The 18,728-nt window shown below is 39.8% G+C and overlaps 1 protein-coding gene across 1 annotated transcript in view; it reads right to left on the bottom strand.

Annotated features, from left to right (window-relative positions):
• Positions 1–11,795: 11,795 nt before the first annotated feature.
• cacna1bb (calcium voltage-gated channel subunit alpha1 Bb) overlaps positions 11,796–18,728 on the bottom strand; it is a 152,235-nt gene continuing 145,302 nt past the window's right edge. The window contains exons 49-50 of the mRNA XM_088281236.1: positions 15,669–15,892; positions 11,796–14,602 (exon numbers count right to left, since the gene is read on the bottom strand). Coding sequence (XP_088137362.1) covers positions 14,051–14,602; positions 15,669–15,892 — 776 coding nt within the window. The 3' untranslated portion in view covers positions 11,796–14,050. The remainder of the gene's footprint in view (positions 14,603–15,668; positions 15,893–18,728) is intronic.

Below are 18,728 nucleotides of genomic sequence, written 5' to 3'. Positions count from 1 at the left end.
CAGTCAGCAGTTGATGATCCAATATGTTCTTTAATACCAATGTACCATCACGTTCATTTTAGGCTTACCTACATATTATTTTTTTTTGGTGTATATACAGTACATGTCAGCGTAGCACCCAGCATCTTATTTAATCCACATTAAAACACAAACTGAAGGATTCGCTGCAACACACACACCACAACAGCATGAGAAAGTGCCAGAATTTCAACAAGAGCAAATACAGAAAAGCACCAGTCAACACTTGCCCAAGTCTAATCAACTCACCTGTGTGGAAATTCAGGACATGCACTTAACGAGTGATGAGCATTAATCATATGATAAAAGATCTTTATCGCTTCGGGTATTTTCTACCTCATGGCAGACAGTGACTGTCATTTATGTCAGATATTCATCTCAATTAGACTTTTTGCATTCAACCTATTAAAGTAAAATACATAACATAAGAGATTGATTGCAGAGATTCTGTATGTTCAGAACAGTTATTTTTTTCTAAATCTTAAAGATTAATAAATCTCATTTTAAGATAAGACAACAAAAATAATATTTTCAGACTTAATTAAAAAAACATGTTTGAAAGAGGCAGGTCACCAGTAAGTGTAATTGCTTGGCATGCATTCCAGAGTGTGCCCCGCCCCTCTAACCCAAAGTCAGCTGGGATCAGCTCCAGCACACCTGCAATCCTAATAAGGATAAGTGGTATAGAAGATGGGTCACCAATAAGTCACGTTGAAAATGGAGCTACTGGACTCGGTTGGTTGTACCAATGCAGAACTGTGCTGGTTTAAAACACAAAAGGGGGGTGGTGGGGGGTAGCGGCAGTGACGCAAATTGTAAAAACTGTATTAATTTTATATTTACACTTGAAAATAATTTGTTTTGTAAAAGGCACAGGATTTCCAGGAAACATTGCCAGTTTTCCACTATTTTGGTCAAATGCGTAATAAATTAGGGGGCCATCGATGCAGGCTCAGCCGAAGTGTGCAACAAGGGCGCAAGATAGGCGGGTCTGATAATGATTTCCCAGAGGCTTGCTCGAATACCAATGTGAATAACTCAAGTATCAATCTGCTATTTCCAATTTGTGTGAGTCATAAATGGTCAAATGACAAGGCTATTGTAAAGAGCAAAATCGGAGTGCAGTTTTAAAGGATGTACTATTTTGCTACATCTTATGGGCGCTTTTAAGAAGTATACAACTGGTTAAAAACTGTAACCATATTGTGATGACATAAATGCCATCATTCTACTTTATGAAACATACATACAGAAAAAAAGCAGTACCTGTGACTAGGGACTATCGATGCAATAAAAACCATTAAATACTTAGCCAGTTACTTATGGTTGAGCGCAGGTGTTAGTGCTTTCCTTCACCTGCCATGCTTCAATGATGATAATTATTTTCGCAGAGGTAGCAGTTAACAATTATTGAAAATGATAAATGACTTCAAACTATCATCCTGTCCCTCGGGGTAAATAATTGCCAAGTGAAATAAAATCACTCCGTTATTAGACACTGTACTGCATATGAGAGCCTGCATAACTTCCAAGATTTAAATCAGTGCAATACAAACCAGTTTTTGTCAACATGAAAGTTAATGAGGGTGATATAACTGAAGGTTTGTGATTAATTAGTGACTGTTTACTACCATGACACTTGATCTACAACCTCCTTTCGCTCATATGGATGAAGAGGAAACAAGGTGAGGCAAATTCAACATCTGGTTTACACTTCTCCTCTCTTCTATTCCTTCAATGTTTGCAACCGCAACGTGCAACTGCGCGCGCGCACACACACACACACACACACACACACTGACAGAACGAGACCAGTGACCCAGTCTGCCTATGGCACATTATACCACATACTACGAATGTATTATTACGAGTTAATGGGCTGCAGGTCATGGCTCTGCGGTACACCAAGAACCACCATTTCATCATTTCATTGGATGCAGATGCCCAGGGGTGCAACTGACATTATACTGGGGATGACATCACAAGCTCAATCTGCTCGAGGAGCATTGTGAGTCACTAGGTTTTTGATCTGGTTTATCTTGGCTCACTGCCATTCATTTCAATGTTGCATTTATTGAGAGTTGAAATGTTTTTGTAGACTGACTAGACTTGTCAAAATGTGTTTTGAAACAAAGGAATCAAGTATTTAACTTTGTATGCACACGTGTGTGCGTAAGTCTGCATGTGCGTGCCTTCAACTAATTTAATGGTAAAGGTTTATGTCACAGCTGTCCTGAATTAAAAACAATGAAAATCACAAAAATCATGTTTTATGTGTTTTTACACTGCAAATCAACTAGTGTCAAAAGTCCAGGTGCAGTTTTAAAAAGAGAATGTTAGTATTGAATTAACACCACTCAGGAATAAAATAGCCTGTGTCATCTGAGATGTAACACTGACATGTTGTTAAAATGGGATGTCGCCTGCTGGATTCCACCCTGATTGCGGTGTATTTGAAATTGAAAACACGACCAATTTGAAGTGCACTGGTTCAAGTCAAGACAATTTTCTTCAAATGTCCTCCTTGCTTTCAAGATGGAATCAAACATCCCGACGGCAGGTAAAACACACATGAGTGCATTATTTTAAGGTCAAAACATTTTCGCCTTATAACTTGGTTACCACTAGAATTTTCTGCTTATTTTTTTGGAAACAGGTAACATTAATTATCTGACAATTAAGATTTCATGTGATGTTTACATCATTACAGTACTTTAAAGCGTGTGTCGGTCACTTGAGCCACTTGGACAATCATAGTTAATTTCTTTGACGTCACAATGGCTACACGGCCATGAACCCACAAACTCTGCACTGTGCGCCAGACGTAATAATAATTATATAATTTATAATGCAAGTTAAAACTCGGCCATGCAAACAGTAAGCCATTCATCAACAACGTCCAAAAACGGCGCCAGTTTTTCTGCGCTCGACTCAACTGATATGGACTGACGCAAAATGGAAACGAGCTTTGGTCTGATGAGACCACGTTTAAAATTTTGGGGGGAAAACATGGGTGTCGTGTCCTCTGGGCCAAAGAGGAAAATGCCCGTTTGGGTTATTACCAGTTATAACAATTTAAAAGCCAGCAACAGTCATGGTATGGAGGTGTGTTAATGCTCTTGGGTAACTTGCACGTCTGTGAAGGCACCATTAATGCAGAAAGGTTCATAAAGCTTTTGGAGGAACATATGCTGTCATCCAAGGAACATCTTTTTCAGGAACATACTTGCTTATTTCAGCAAAACAGTGCCAAGCCACATTCTGCACGTTACGGAACAGTGTGAGTACTAGACTGGAACTGCCAGCAGTCCAGACCTGTCTCTCATTGAAAATGTATGGTGCACTATGAAGCACAAAAAAGTTTGCAGACTGTTGAACAACAGCTTTTTTTTCTTTTTGGAATAAGATGGGTTTGTAACACTGACTGGTATTTTGAACCTAAGCATGATGCTGCAAACACTTAGTATTGAAGACTTTTAGTTTGCATGAAACGCCTTTTGGGATTATGGAGGGAAAGTTCAAACTTGGTTTCATTGGACCATAACACATTTGCCCACATGCTTTTAGGAGATTTCAACAGTTTTTTTTTTGTTTGTTTTTGTAGGATAAGGCTTTCATTTCACCACCCAACCGTACTTATTGCTCGGACATATGAGGGAGATGGGAAAACTACTAGCCAGAAATTTCTGCAGCTTTTTCAGTGTTGCATTTGGCCTCCTAGAAGCCATCCTGATCAGATTTATAGATGGATACCATAAACTATTGAGGAAATGAAATGAATCAGAAGAAAAACCACAAAACGAGCACACTTCACAGCTAGAAAGTCAGAGACATGGCTCGAGGATCATGAGTTCACTGTCGCATTGGACCCACCTGGAAGAATTTACAGGCGTAATGCTAAATACCTGTTGATGTGTATCAATTAGAGAAACTGTGACATGCATATTTTATTGTTGCATAAAACATATTGAAATTTGTAAAAATGGTGTCCCATACACTTGACATAATGAGCGCTCTCATGCTGTGGAAGCTCTCTTACCACCATGGCTTTTACTGTAATATGTGATGAAAGAAATTTCATGAAAACACTACCAGAACGTCTGAACTTTATTGGGTGTCAGTCATATGTACATATGTATGGTTTATGAATAAGACCAGCGGGTCGAGGCCAGTACGGTACCAAGATAGCGGTCAGAGGGTGGGGAACGGACCAGCAAAAAAGGGTGCCCAGCTTTGTTTATATAAATATCTGACATTACATTTTCTGGAAAGCTTGTCTGATGTTTTTCTGACAGTTTAACAGATTATTACAAAGTTTTATCTCATCCAGCGGTTGCCAACAATGACAAACTTGTTATCATTGGCTTGGTTTGCACTACATCCAATTGATAAAGTCTGTTATTTATCGAAAAATCTTAAAGTATCCCATGAGTGTTTTTGATATTGCTAATGTGTTGTTTTAGGTGCTTCTTAAAACATTTCTGTTCTCAAATGGTGTTACTTTCCCGTTACTTACAAAAGTACACTAATTGTTATTTAAAGGCAACATTTGCGCAATGGCGTTGATTTTCCATCATCATTGGTTTTTGTGTCGGTTATATTTCTAACTAGTATAAATGTAATTTAAAGGCAAGCACAGAAGCGAACACATCTAATTGATGTGTGCTAGCCATGTTGAAGTGCTCAATTTGTTCATCCATTCATTCTTTGGCTATTTGACAGACCAACAGCAGCTCTCAAAATTGCCGTGTAATTTCAGGAATTGCGCTGATTTACGAAAAGTGTGGACAAATTATCACTGACCCAAGTATATCTGGAACAAGTTCAAATAGATCATAGGGGGCATATTACTCAGTATTACGTAACCATCAGGCTACAGTTGCAAGAAGCTAATGTTCAAGAGAGGACAAGATGCAGAACTTGTGAGTCTCATTTCATCTGTCAGCTATATAAGAAAAAGATGACACTAAAGATGAAATGTGCTGCAAACCAAGCAGCAAAATAAACAGTGTGCTGCTGTGGAATTCAGACGTAACTCACCAAGGCGCCTGGCACAGTGCCATTTTGAGATCAATTTCAGCAGGTCATGAAAAGATTATAGAAGTTCAACACAATGTAAACCCAACAGCATGTGCACTTCTGTCACTCTATCAACAATCCTGAGAAAACAAACGCTGATGAGAGAGCCAATCCGCCGGGATGTTATGTTTAAGCACATTAAAATCCTTCCTTTAGAAGTAACACGTATGGATTGAATTTGGCGCCTGTTTCTACATATACAATTGAAAACATTAATGTGTGCAAATGAGTCCGTCCAAACGAGACCTCAACTCATTTGCACCTTGACTCCTAGTCATTGACTTACATTAATTTCGAAAGATACGAAAAATGAGCAATGTTTTCACCACACCAGCTTCAATTTCGCACATTTTTTATGCAACCCATTATATATTAGTATATATGAGAAAGCAGTGCAGCACATTCACATAATTCTATCAACTGCAATGAAACCATTTTTCAACACCTACCTCATGTTTGACACTCCACAACTCTGAAAAACTGTGTTGAACGTTTAATTGACATTTAATTACGATTACTTCTCACAGTCATGAAAAGAAAAATAATAAATATACCAAAGATGACGGTGAGTGTTTGCAAGTGCCTGCATTGTGAACGCACCCTGAACGCATCCAATGCTGCTTGCTCCAAGCACGTAACATGCTATTCTACCCTCTTTGAGCTTGCTTTAAGATGTTTATTGACACCCCAGTTTGAGTTTACTGTCAAACTAAACACACGACAAAAAGAAATGCATACAATCTATAATTAAATACAAGCCGAAATGTACTGTGCTATTGCTAATGCTAGCAGTCAATGGGAAATGCTATTAACCGTCTCAAGAAAATTAATAGTTTCGGGAATGATATCCCTTCAAATGAGGAATATTCACAGACAAACAATGCAGAATCAGGCAGGTAATATAACTACGGTGTAAGCATGTATATGTATCCATCCATCCATTATCTGTTGCGCTTTTCCTCACTTGGGTCGCAGAGGGTGCTGGAGCCTATCCCAGCTGCCGTCGGGCAGTAGGCGGGGACACCCTAAACTGGTTGCCAGCCAATCGCAGAGCACACAAAGACAAACTACTCGCACTCACAATCACACCTAGGGACAATTTAAAGTGTTCAATCAACCTATCATGCATTTTTTGGCTATGTGGGAGGAAACTGGAGTAGCTGGTAGGTACCTGAGGATCCTTCTTAGATGCTTGTTTATCACCGCCGTGCTCCAATGAAAGGGAGGTTTACATTGTATTAAGTCATTTGGTGAATTGTGGCCACTTTCTGACTTTCTTGTGAACGCAATAGACTCAATTCCTCACAATGCTTCTGTTTTGCATCACGGATGACCGGGATTACCATTAATGCGTTGCAGACGAGGCTTAGTGCGTATGAAGTTTGTTTGCAGCAAAGACATGAGAGAGCCTCTTTGGTTAACATGGCGTTGGGAATCACTAATTTTATTTTTTACATCGATGCATATTTTAAACTGTATTTATCGATTTTCGATTAATCTTTACATCCCGAATACCTACGCTATCAGAAATATTCGTTATTGTATATTTATACATCGGCATATTATAAAACCCCAACTGCAGTCCTGTGCACAGATTAATTTTTTTTAGCATTTTTTTATTTCATATTTCATTAGTTCATCTCTGGGACTATCCTGAGTTGGACCCGACCAATATGGATTTTTTTTTTACCTCGATGCAGATTTTTAGCAGAAAAAAAATTTAGTTTATTGATTAATTTTAAAAATATATATAAGCACAATATTGATTTTTAGCAGAAAAAAAATAGCTATCACCGATGAATTTAAAAAAAAGTGTATAACACATGAAATAATGTTTTTTTTACATAATGTATTAACAATAGTATATCAATTATACACAGATTTTCAATATTCGTGGGCTGGCCTAGTCCCTATTCCCCGCAGGAGTCAACTGTAAATATTTTGTCAAAAATAAATAAATAAATAAAAAATACTTTTCATATTCCCGAATGCATTGCGTGGAAAAATTGATTTAATTAATGAAGTTATAAGGACATCTATCGTTGTGACCTTCCTGTGTGGAGTTTGCACGTTCACCCGTGCCTGTGTGGGTTTTCTCCAGGTACTATGATTTTCTCAAACATTCCAAAAAACACGCATGGTAGGTTGATGGAACATTCTAAATTGTCCCCAGGTGTGACTGTGAGCATGGATGGTTGTTCATCTTTGTGTGCCCTGCGATTGGCTGGCAACCAGTTCAGCGTGTAATCTAGTGCCCAAATACAGCTGGGATAGGCTCCTGCACGTCCGACTCTCATGAGGAGAAGCGGCGTAGGTGATGAATGGATGGATGGATGGATGGTTGGATGGGAAATAGAGAGAGAGGGGGCGAGAGAGAGAAAGAGAGAGCGAGAGAGAGAGAGAAAGAGAGAGAGAGAGAGAGAGAGAGAGAGAGCACCATCTGCTAACATCAAAGCAATCACCCAGCTTGTGAGTGGTGCATCGTCATCAGATTGACATGAGAGGCAAAATTGACAGCAAAAGACAAAGGTGTCATGAATGTCATTTCAAATGAAATTTGTACAGTCCAAATCCCCCCCAAAGTAACTAATTTACTCATCCTTAATGTAAAACAGACACCAGACAAGTTGTTAAATTGTTAAATCACAATACACACATAAGTGCCACAATTTGATATATGAGTACAAAGAGTGGAATTCTCATACAATAAAAACGCTGCTTGGTGATAATTACCGACTGAACAATCTTTTAGCAGAGTGACTTTGAATGTCATTGCAAATTAAGCAATTTTAATAAAGACTTAATTATTAAATTAATGGTGTTCATTGGAATATTTATGTCATTTTAGGACTCGTTAATTTCATTCAATTTTAAATACGATGCCTGTGCTATACTAGGATTAAAATACTAATGAGTTTTCTCTTACCGGTGTGCATCATCCCAGAGCCAGACTCTCCTCCGTTATCAAGCAAGATTGCGAAATCCTCGGGGGTGCCTCTGCACATGCTCATGAGCCCGAAGAGGCATAATGTCCCCTGAGACCACCAGCACAGCATCTCCTTCGTGTATTACGGTGCCAAAGTGCGTTGTTGACATAAACGTGTGCTTGTCAAACAATGTCATTGGTCTTTTTCACCTGTCCAGTGGCTTCTTCGTCCCCCACTGCCGGCATCTGTTTTCCCCTCCCGAGGCGACATCGAATCAAGAACCCAGAGAAGACCCGCCCTCGCTTTCCTATCTGGCCAATCAAAACTCTGTATTTCTCTAACAATTTTACTATTGGCCGATTCAGAATGTTTGTCACCAATAAATGCCACACTGGGTAAAGTGGGCAAAAGTACAGTACGGATTCAACACTTGTGAGTAAATAAATTATGCCTTTTTTTTTTGCTGATTTAACAAATTGACACGACAAAAAACAAACTTCTCTGCAGACAAAATAGCCCTTCTTTTAACTGTCATATTGCTCAAAGCGAGAGAGAAAACACGCAACATGCATAAGTTTAACTTTATAAAGCATTTAAAAAGCAACAAATTGCTGCACATAAAAACATCCATCCATTAATTACCCTCACCCGAACCACTCTGGCATAAAAAGTTGCATGGGGCACAACAGTGGGCACTATCTATAAACAAGTAGCAAAGCCTACACAAAAAATTCAAATGATTTGTATTCGTAGCTTTACAAATTAAAGCTAGTTGTCATAAATCAAAAGCAGGGCCGAACTGGTTGCCAGCCAATCGCAGGGCACACAAAGAGGAACAAACTTTCACGTTCACAGTCACACCTGGAGACAATTTCAAGAGTTCAATTAACCTTGTACGCATGGTTTTGGAATATGGGAGGAAACCGGAGTAGCCGGAGAAAACCCACGCCAGTTTGGGGAGAATATGCAAGCTTTACAAAGGAAGGTCTCGGCAGGACTCGAACCCACAACCTCTACACTGTGAAGTAGACGTACTAACCAGGCGTCCAACAGGCTGCCCCACATTTAAAACAATAAAACATAAATAGTGATAATAATAATTGAATTACAAAAAAAACATTAATAAAAATATTTTCTTCAAAACTTAAAAAGACACAGGAGAGGCGCTGCACTAGTGTCATTCCTTATTTCAACTGCTGTTCTTTCAGCAGCCTGTCAAAGGTCTCAAGGTGGATGAAACTGTGGTTAGACCCTTCAAAAGAGAAGAAAAGTCCTAGCTTCTTCACTTTGGCATACGAGAGGTCTACAGTTATATTCATTCTTCTTGCACAGTCCAACTAACATGTGTGATTCACCGTGCCTCGTGAGGCACATAGATACTGGAATTATAATATTGCGTAACCATTTACATGCAGTGTGTATGACGTCACTCTCATTAGCTGCAGCAACCGATTGAATGTAAACAAACAACTGCAATTATCTAACAGGTAAGAGCACATTCTCTAATAGTCAATGGAGGGAATCGTTTGATTATCCGGTCCCATTCAGTCCTCCCTCTCACTTTACTTCAGTCTGGCACAAGCTCTTGGGATGCATTTGTAGCCAAGTGGCTCCATGTTAGAGACAAGTCAGTTATTTTGCTATTCATGTCAGTTATTTGCTTTGATGATCATTGCAATCAGGTGAGGTGGTTCCCCAGAATTACAATCACAATTGATTTTGATCAGGTGTGTGAAGCTGACTTTATATACTGCCGATTACAATGTGACCTCGACAACATCTTTAGGAATGCATGACAGCTATTTCATAATCATTCTTCTTTATTCAATAATTTATATTCATACAAAAATCGGAACAGTTAGACTGACTGTGCAGGCGACAGTCGAGTAACAGATCAGGCAGCGAAGGATTGAGACACTTTAGAACCACTCTGCAAGTACATTTCCACTTTTTTGGAGGGGGAATTGTGGCAATTTTGTGACTATGGTTTTCAAGTTCATTAAGTCTACACACTGGTTGTGTAAAGCATCAGAAATACAACAGGCAAATTAACAAAGTCATGTATGTATTGAAGTCAGACAATGTCTTTTTTTTTGCACATGCACATTTCTTTTGAAAAACATGCAAACAGGAAATGTCCATTGGAGAAGCCAGAGTAAACGATGACAGAAGACATTTGGCACCCTGTTCAAGTTATGGTTGAAAATATTGTCTATTTTTGAAGCACAAATCCAACATAGCCCTGAAGCCATACTAGATGATGGCCAATTGTTGTGACAGAATGAGACAAGTGTTACTGACACAGCCAAACTCCCAGCACATTTGGGAATGATAAACACTGTATGAGACTTTTTTTCTGGTGGTGAGGTGAGGACACTGTAAAATGTGAGATAAGACCCAGCCAAATAATTTCCGTGTGATTTCTCACTATAAACATTGTATACTATCCTTCAGTGGATACTGTCGCGTTGCCTTGCTCAAGATAGTCGCTCTTGTGTGGCAACTTACTACATATGAAAGATTTTGTCAACAGAAGTCAAATCTCAAAGTCTGTGGCGATATTTCATTAGAATATTGAGATATCTATCAAACTAGTGTGGACCATAGCGTTTGATCTGACGAGATTTCAGTGGCATGCCTGATTGTTCGGATAAGTACATATTCTATATTTGTACATGATTTCATTTATAAAGCCCCCTTGCATCGCCGGCCAACCAAAACATCTTGACAATTATTGTTTGTAGCTCCAGAAAATGTTTATTTAAGAAACCATTGAAGTATTCACTGAACGCTAAACCTGATTGAGCTTGGGCTTGGGAGTCATACATTGGTTAGGGGGTGGCAGAGATGGATGGTGGGATCTGTGGGGAGGGGGGGGGGGGTTATATTTGGAAGCAGTAATAAAGTCCTGCTGTCATACATCTCGATCATTTTGTCAGGCTAACAGTCACTGAGTAGTGATTTGAGGCATGTAAGTCATCCGTTGCATGTTGGTTCACTATTTGCTCTCACTCTAGGCTTCAAATTGACTTTCCAAGTGCCTGATATCCCCTGAGATCCGAATGGTGATTCTGGACCAGATGCGGTATACTCTACGCAGGGCCGTCCCTCCCTAAATGAACAACAAGTACTGTGTGTATGGTCTCATCCTCTGTGCAGCGGACCAGAGTTTGCACAAGGGGATGCATTTGCGCAAATGCACGGTGAATGCGAATATGCACATCCATTTGGAAGTTTGTGCGTCACTTGTATAAGACTTTGTGGTCAAAACAGCTACTTATTTGATAAGAATCTCGGACTACATTTACCTGCAGTCAATATCAATGCAGTCATTCAGGTTCAGGTCAAAATTCAGATTTCGGAGTCATTTGGAATAATTTAGTTTAGGTTTCTTTTTAAATGACAGCTGTTTGCTGAAAATAAATAATGGCATGTTGTGGTATGGTCACTTTGTATCGATGAAAAATGGGAGATTGGTGGGCTGGGGCGGGGGTTTCAAATGAAATTGTGCTTGGGCCCCCAATTTGGTCAATTGAATGTATGTATATGTGTCAGTAAAGTGAGTGGAACAGCTAAAACCATGATCCAATTTTTAAATACTCATAATGACAATTGAAGTGATGAACATCAGTCATTGCAAGGCAGTGATGGAGAAATTTGCAGAGGGTTTGCATGCATGCAACATAATCAGCCCACAGTGACACACAGGCAGACATGGTAAACCTTTTATAAAAAAAAAAAACGAAAAAAAAAACGTGTTTTTTTTTTTTTTTTAGCTCTTGGCAGTTACACATAAGTACCCAACACCCAAAACAAACACACATAAACTATGGTACATCCAGATAGCTCTCCAAGCAAAAACCAAAACAAAATACTCTACAACATAGCTAGATCGGGTGATTTATGAAAATTAAAACAAATGTGTTTGGTGAAAAGGGAAAAGTAAGGAAACCCAAAACATTTGGGGTAAATGTGGGGAGCTCTCTAATTGCACACTTGAGTACAATGACAATAAAGGGATTTCTGATTCTGATTCAGAAAAATATATGATCAGGGATGCACAGAAGTGGGCTACAGATACCCGCAATCACCCGCACCAGACCAACGAAAAAGTGGCAATGCAAATCCACATTACAAACCAAAACGTGATCAGCCTGCATAAATGCAGACTGAACCAGGAAGAAAGTGGCCAAACACATCATCATCAATCCACCCATTTTAAACATTGCATCTCCTCATTAGGTGAGGAGTATAACACAGCTGACTTTGGGCGAGATGTGCGGTACAACCTGCTCTGGTCACATATTCTCTTCAATTAAACTAACATGCATGCTTTTGAAATGGGAGAGGAAGCCCGAGTACAGAAAATCCACGCAAGCGCCGAAGGAACATACCCTCCACATAGGAAGGAGCAAGACAGAATACAAACACAGAATACGTGTTTTTAAACAGCGGTAAATTAAGGCCAATGCTTAAAGAGCTGCAATGTAGTCTGTTTAGTATTATTTTGATATATTTAGTTGAGCAGTACTTAATAATTGGTCATTTCATCCGACGTGGGGTCACCAACTATTTGGAAACTACTTCTTGGGTACCAAGTAATGCAAAGGGAAAACCATTTTGATACACACTTGTGAAACAACCAATTTGCACAAATGACATGTTAATAAGTTCTCACAATAATTATCAACAATGATTTAACAAGGTAGAGAAAAGAGAAATTCCAATATGCAACAATTTATTTCTACTTATCTTGACTTTAAAGAGCCATGGTTTAATTGTACTGATTATGAGGACGTTATTCCTCTATTTGTCTCTGTTGTCCATCCGGTGGGCTGAAAGATAGGTATTAAGAAAATGAGGATGAGGACTAAAACAACAAACCAAGCAAAAGGTTCTCCTCTTAGAGCCAGAACCAACAAAAGAACAGTAATGTGCATCTTGGAATAGAATCAGGTCTGCATTTTAAAAATGGCACTTTTGTACTTTTAGAGACTGCATCTTACCAATGGACTGGCAGTGTGTTTGAAGAAAAAGGCAAATGCTTAGTACACACCCTTGAATAAAGTACAGACACAATTTTGACATGTTCAAAACTTCGGCATGCACTACACTGCTGACTTTGGATCTTCAGTTTGAACTCACCAACTACGAGACTCAGTATATAAAAAAACTTTTTTTTTTTTTGTTTTTCTTGATTTTTTTTTGTTTGTTTGTTTTTACCTAGACCATTATGACAGATCCAAACAGCTTTATGTTGTCCAGTACGCCCTCAACGATCTACATCCCTTGTACTGACATGCTTGACTGAGTGTTCAACGCCAGACCACCCACTCAAGAAATCCGACTCCTGCTCACATCTTGTAAAATGAGGCACTTAGTATTCGGCCACATGTTGTTGTAAAATTGTAGTCCAACTCCCTGCGTGCACCCCCCTCCCCCCAAATCTGAACAAAACTTGACCACGAAAATGGCCAATGTTTGATTCTTTTGCTTCAAAATGACACGTGTTGATCTCAGAAAAATTTCATGTCCTACATAAAATCATCTTGGTCAACGATGCCACTTTTACTCCGTCAGATGCTTGGTGCTAGCAAGTTACGTTGGAGATCAAAACCTCTGCCCTATATGTCAAGACAAAATAAAGCTTCCAGGTAGAATGAGGCATTTGGATGATCCTAAAACGTACAGTAGCTCTTCAAGATTTGGGCTTTTAGTCCTCAACACCAGTTGCCAAGGCAAAATACTGACGGGTCTTCAAAATCATTTTGGTGTGAGGGGTACAATAAAGGGGTAGAAAAAAAATCAGCACTCTGTTTCCTTTGACAGTTCTTTGTGTTGGAAGGAGAGTAACACTAGAACACTGCAATGGACCCCTTTGACAGCACTTTCAACCGACTAGTTTCCACTTTCCCTCAATCCAAGCCTGCCGGCCTTTGACCAGCTCACGCGACCTGACATGAGCAACATACACAAGCTGCTCCTTCATCAGTGGATAAGAAAAACCTCTCTAGAATCCGAGCATGTTAGCACCAGTCCTCGTCCTCTCTCTCCCTGAGGCTTCCTGTTCCTCTATTGTTTGACGCAGAGTTTACCCCAAAGGTGAAGTGGTATCCGTTGGGTACCACATCGGCACGCCCTTGTGTGGCTGCGGCTGTGACGGGCACAGCTGCAGAATCATGGGAGGATGAGGTGGTTGCGGAGGTGCCAGCTCTGGCAGAGTGCGACAATACTTGGCTGCTAACAGCGTCCTGGAAGTCCTCTGTCTCTTCCATAAGCGCTTGATGAGAAGCTCCCTGCAGCTGCCGGTCTAAAGTTGGGTCAGAACCAATGCAGGTGACCGGTATCGGGGACCGTTCAATGTCCCCGTGCAAGCACTCGTGTTCTGAAAGGCCACGGCTGACACGAGCGTGGTGTCCGGCCATAGTGGTGCTGGCTGCAGAGGAGAGAGGGGAGGAGTTTGCAGTCTTGTAGGCCACGGCAGGACGAGGAGTGAGGGGTGTTTGGGGGAGCTGCCTGCGACCACGGCCTGGTGTGCTTGAACCAGTGGGGGCGGGTTTACCCCCAGTGCTACCATGCTGAAAAAATAAAATAGGATATTACCCGCCAGCTAAGTTTGACTAAGTGATATACATATCTATTTGGGGTAAACCTCGATTTGTTACTTATACTGAACTGCTGGGGTCTTCAAACCTGTTCCTCGAGGTCTGCTGTCCTGTCTCTTTTCCAGCTCTCACTGCTGCAACAGTGCTGATACAAATGATCAGGAATTGGATCCAGCAGACCTTGGTGATTAGCTGATCATTTGAATCAGATGTGTTGCAGCTGGGAGGGATGGAAAACAGGTGGGACAGCGGACCTCAAGGAACAGGATTGAAGACCCCTGCTGCACAGTATGAAATTGATTTTGTTCAGGCTTTTAAAAGACCTAAGGCACAGTGTTTCACTGAACAAACACCCTTCACATTTTTAGCTATATTGAAACTGTATCCAATGATATTTCTTGCCCAACAATTAAATTATTACATACATGAGAGTAGCGGTGCAGCTATAAAGCACGACAACTATGATTCACTGAAGCCCAGCTATGAGCGGAGGTCGAAAAGTAATGAACCCTGTTCAATTGACCTGATTTATAGTTCAGATTTTTCCAAAAATGCCAACAGTGTGTAAGATTGTTTTTTGTTTTCTTCATTTTCTGTCAGCCATTTTGGAAATAACATCAGATGAGTTGTGATTGAATTTCTGATTTTGGATGGGGAAACTACTAATAAAGATTTTCTAAATAAGTAATTGTAGAGTTTGTGGAAGGCGCAAAACTTAAAAACTTAAAATAAAAAATAAAAAATAATAATAATAATAATTACAGGTGATCCCGCTGTATTGCAGGTTTTATTGTATTAAATTAATTAATTACATTAATTATTGATGTGTCATTTAAAAACATCAAGGCAAAAAAAATACTTTGTACACATCCTGAATCCTACAAGATTATGTAAGTGTAACTATTCTGAATTAGTACGTCTTTATTTGCAGTCCAGTCATGACTTGGAAATTAAATTGTCTCAGACTTTAAAATGAAGTTCTTCAATACAATAATCCTGACTTTCAATGTTTCCTTTTTTTTACCGGCAGGTAACTCACTTGTTTAAGGATGGAAATGTCTTGTCCCTCTCCTGGGGATGTGGATCGGCTTGGACCGGCAGACTTGGCGTGGCTTGTCTCCCTCGAGCCATAACGTTCGCAGGAGTAGTAACGTTGCTTCTCTCCTGCAGAGGAGTGATGCCTTCTCTCGTGCGGGCGACTGCGGTCACGCTCCCTCGCTCGTTCTCTAGACATACCTTCAGCTGAGGGGTCTGTGAATGAGCCTTGAGGGAAAAATATAACAATAGATATCAAATGAAATATAGATCAAAAGTGGCATACAAAAAGTTGGGATTAATTCTTTTTTGGAGGTGAAAAGTTGTTTATATTCTAGATCAAAGTTACAGGAAATTATGGGAATGAAGTTGTATATATTCAAGAAAAGAGTCTCACGTTTCAAGTAGTAGGTTTTTTGAGGGTGATTTTTACCAGCAACATCAGAGGAGTCGTTAGTTGCCTGAGTCAGGATGAGCATTCAACTGTCATAATGATGATCAAGATTTTGGATTGTAATGGACAAGAATTGCGGCGAACGTGTCATCTTCGACTGTGACTGTATAATCTCAGGAACCCGAATGCTTTGTTGGCATTGGCGGTATTGGACGGTTTCAGGTTGGAAGCTATCCAGAGCAATTTTCAAATCCATGCGGTTCTTTCGACGCAACAGACACACTGGCGCAATGGCTTCAAAGTCCAGATGCAGATAATACAATGACGAGACAGAATATTGAGTACAGTGGACACCTGCATATTCACAGTTTGGTATTTGCAAATTCAGCTACTTATACACTTTTTCTTTTAATCTCCCCTTATTCTTTTTTTGGGGGGGCATCTTCTCCATTTTGGATCAGGCTCACATAGTGATTGTTTCAGATTTCGTTTTGTACTTACACATATACTTTGGAAAATACTTGTGCGAATGAACAGACGCATTGAAGACAGTGTCCACATTAGTAGTTCATCAATAGGTTTCTGTATTTTAAACCAATTAGTCTGTCACTTTCAAAATCTCAACAATGGACACTAGAATGTGAACACACGCTTGAAATGAAGCGAATGACATTGACTGGAATTCTGTCGGTTCAAAGCAGGAGGGTAAGGTAAAATATTTTCCTCTGAAACGAAACTGGCAGCAAAATTTACGACTGGGAACAGCAAAACCCTGGATCGCAATATAACTTAACATCCCCACACAGCATCGCAAAAGGCGGGAGTTGGATGTTGACTGATATTTCATATTGTGATTGTGACTTTGCTGTGAAATATATTAGATGGATGAGTATTAAAACATTCTGCTTCTAGCGGGATGTACCTGGGAATAAAACAGATCTCCGGAAAACTTTTGTGGCTTAGCTTTGCACATCCTATACGTTCAAAAGATCCATATGTAAATGTTTGCAAGATTAAAAAATGCAAATAAATAAACACATCCCGGAGTATATTGAACTTCGGTCATTTCGAGGCAGGTGGAATAATTTCTGCCCACATACCAATGACTACCAGTGATGACAGAATGGCACCTTCTTCATCAGCTCCAAACGTCCCATCCAGGTCACCCCCCCCCTCCTTAAGCCTTCATATGATGCACAAAAGAGCCTCTGTCTCATGTTTCCCAACCTGATATACGCACATTCCCATTAACAAAGACAAACCCAGCAGTGTTATCCACTGGGGGGAGGCAAGAAGAACAACAAGACTATTGAAAAGTGAAAGCCTCAAATATGATTGGCACAGGAGGGGGAAAAAATGTAGCGCCACCTTTGAGCAGGGGTGGGCAAACTACGGCCCGGGGGCCAGATGAGGCCCATTAGACATTTTAATACGGCCCGCCGAACATGAAAAAAATTAAATGAATATGTTTTATTTTCTAAATACTGTGGTTTTTCAAAGACATATATATTATGTGTTATGCTTTTGTTCTCTTTCATTTAAAATTAAATTAAAGTAATTTTTTCCCCGATGAGGTGAGGTTACCAAAACACTCCATCCATCTCCTCCTGGGCCGGACCCTCTGTCAAATTTTAGAACCCATTGTGGCCCGCCAATCAAAAAGTTTGCCCACTCCTGCCTTTGAGTGTTTCTATTTACTGGAAACACATTTTGATCACAATATGAATCCCTGGCCAAACATTTGACAGCGTGACTGCTCGAACACTAATTCAGGCTTGTCAAATTTAATTAACGAACAATGTGCAATTGCAGTTTGCTAACTGAATTAGCTCATCTGTTTTTTTGTTCTTCATTGTTTTCACTTAAGCACATATTGTACTGTACATAACATGAATACAGTACCACCTGTTTTTAAAAACTTGGCACGTACTCTTAAAGTTTATTGACTCTTACTGTGTGGTGATTGTTGACGATGTTAACATCCATGCTGGTGTCCCTCAGGACGGCCGCACTGAGAAGGATAAAATTCATTCTACAGTGCTCTAAACGTACTCAGGAAGAGCAGACCACACAATCTGAGCAATAACTAGCACTGAAGCAAAGGTTACGGCAAAACAAAGAAAGTGGCTGGAACTGTTTTTCATAATTTACTTAGAACGTGCATCTATCACCTCTTAGAAATAAGTCAACCCTATAACAACTAAAATTGTATACACAATACTGCCACCAAGTTTTTCACTTTGTAGAACATTTGGTTCATTGGGTCATGTTTGAAGTGTCCGCCAAGATGTTTGTTTTGGCTCACCCTTCTTCTCAGTGAAACTGTTGAGTGGAAGAGAGAAAGTGACTACAACAGTGCAGTCGATAAACCCTTTAAACCCAAATATTGGCAGTGTTTGGGTTTTTAAAAGCTATGTAAACGCATGCAATAACCTGAATATGCGTTTTTTTCGGATTTTTAAAATTCTGACTATCATGCCTTGTCTACTCCTTTTCTAATCCGAAAATGTGCGCGTGTATACGCCGATCGGAATACCCCGATTGCACGGAACTCAACCGCAAGCAGTGATGGCCGCTCAAGGCCTTCTTTGTTGGCCTACAATAATCAATAAATCATGATCATTGATGTCATATTATATCCTTGTGTTGCATTTTTAGGTGAGAGTTTTT

Source organism: Idiotropiscis lumnitzeri, chromosome 18 (genome assembly GCF_059441095.1).
Source record: "Idiotropiscis lumnitzeri isolate Australia: NSW breed Sydney's pygmy pipehorse chromosome 18, RoL_Ilum_1.0, whole genome shotgun sequence".
Lineage (NCBI taxonomy): Eukaryota > Metazoa > Chordata > Actinopteri > Syngnathiformes > Syngnathidae > Idiotropiscis > Idiotropiscis lumnitzeri.
This window is presented reverse-complemented; position numbering and strand designations above follow the sequence as displayed.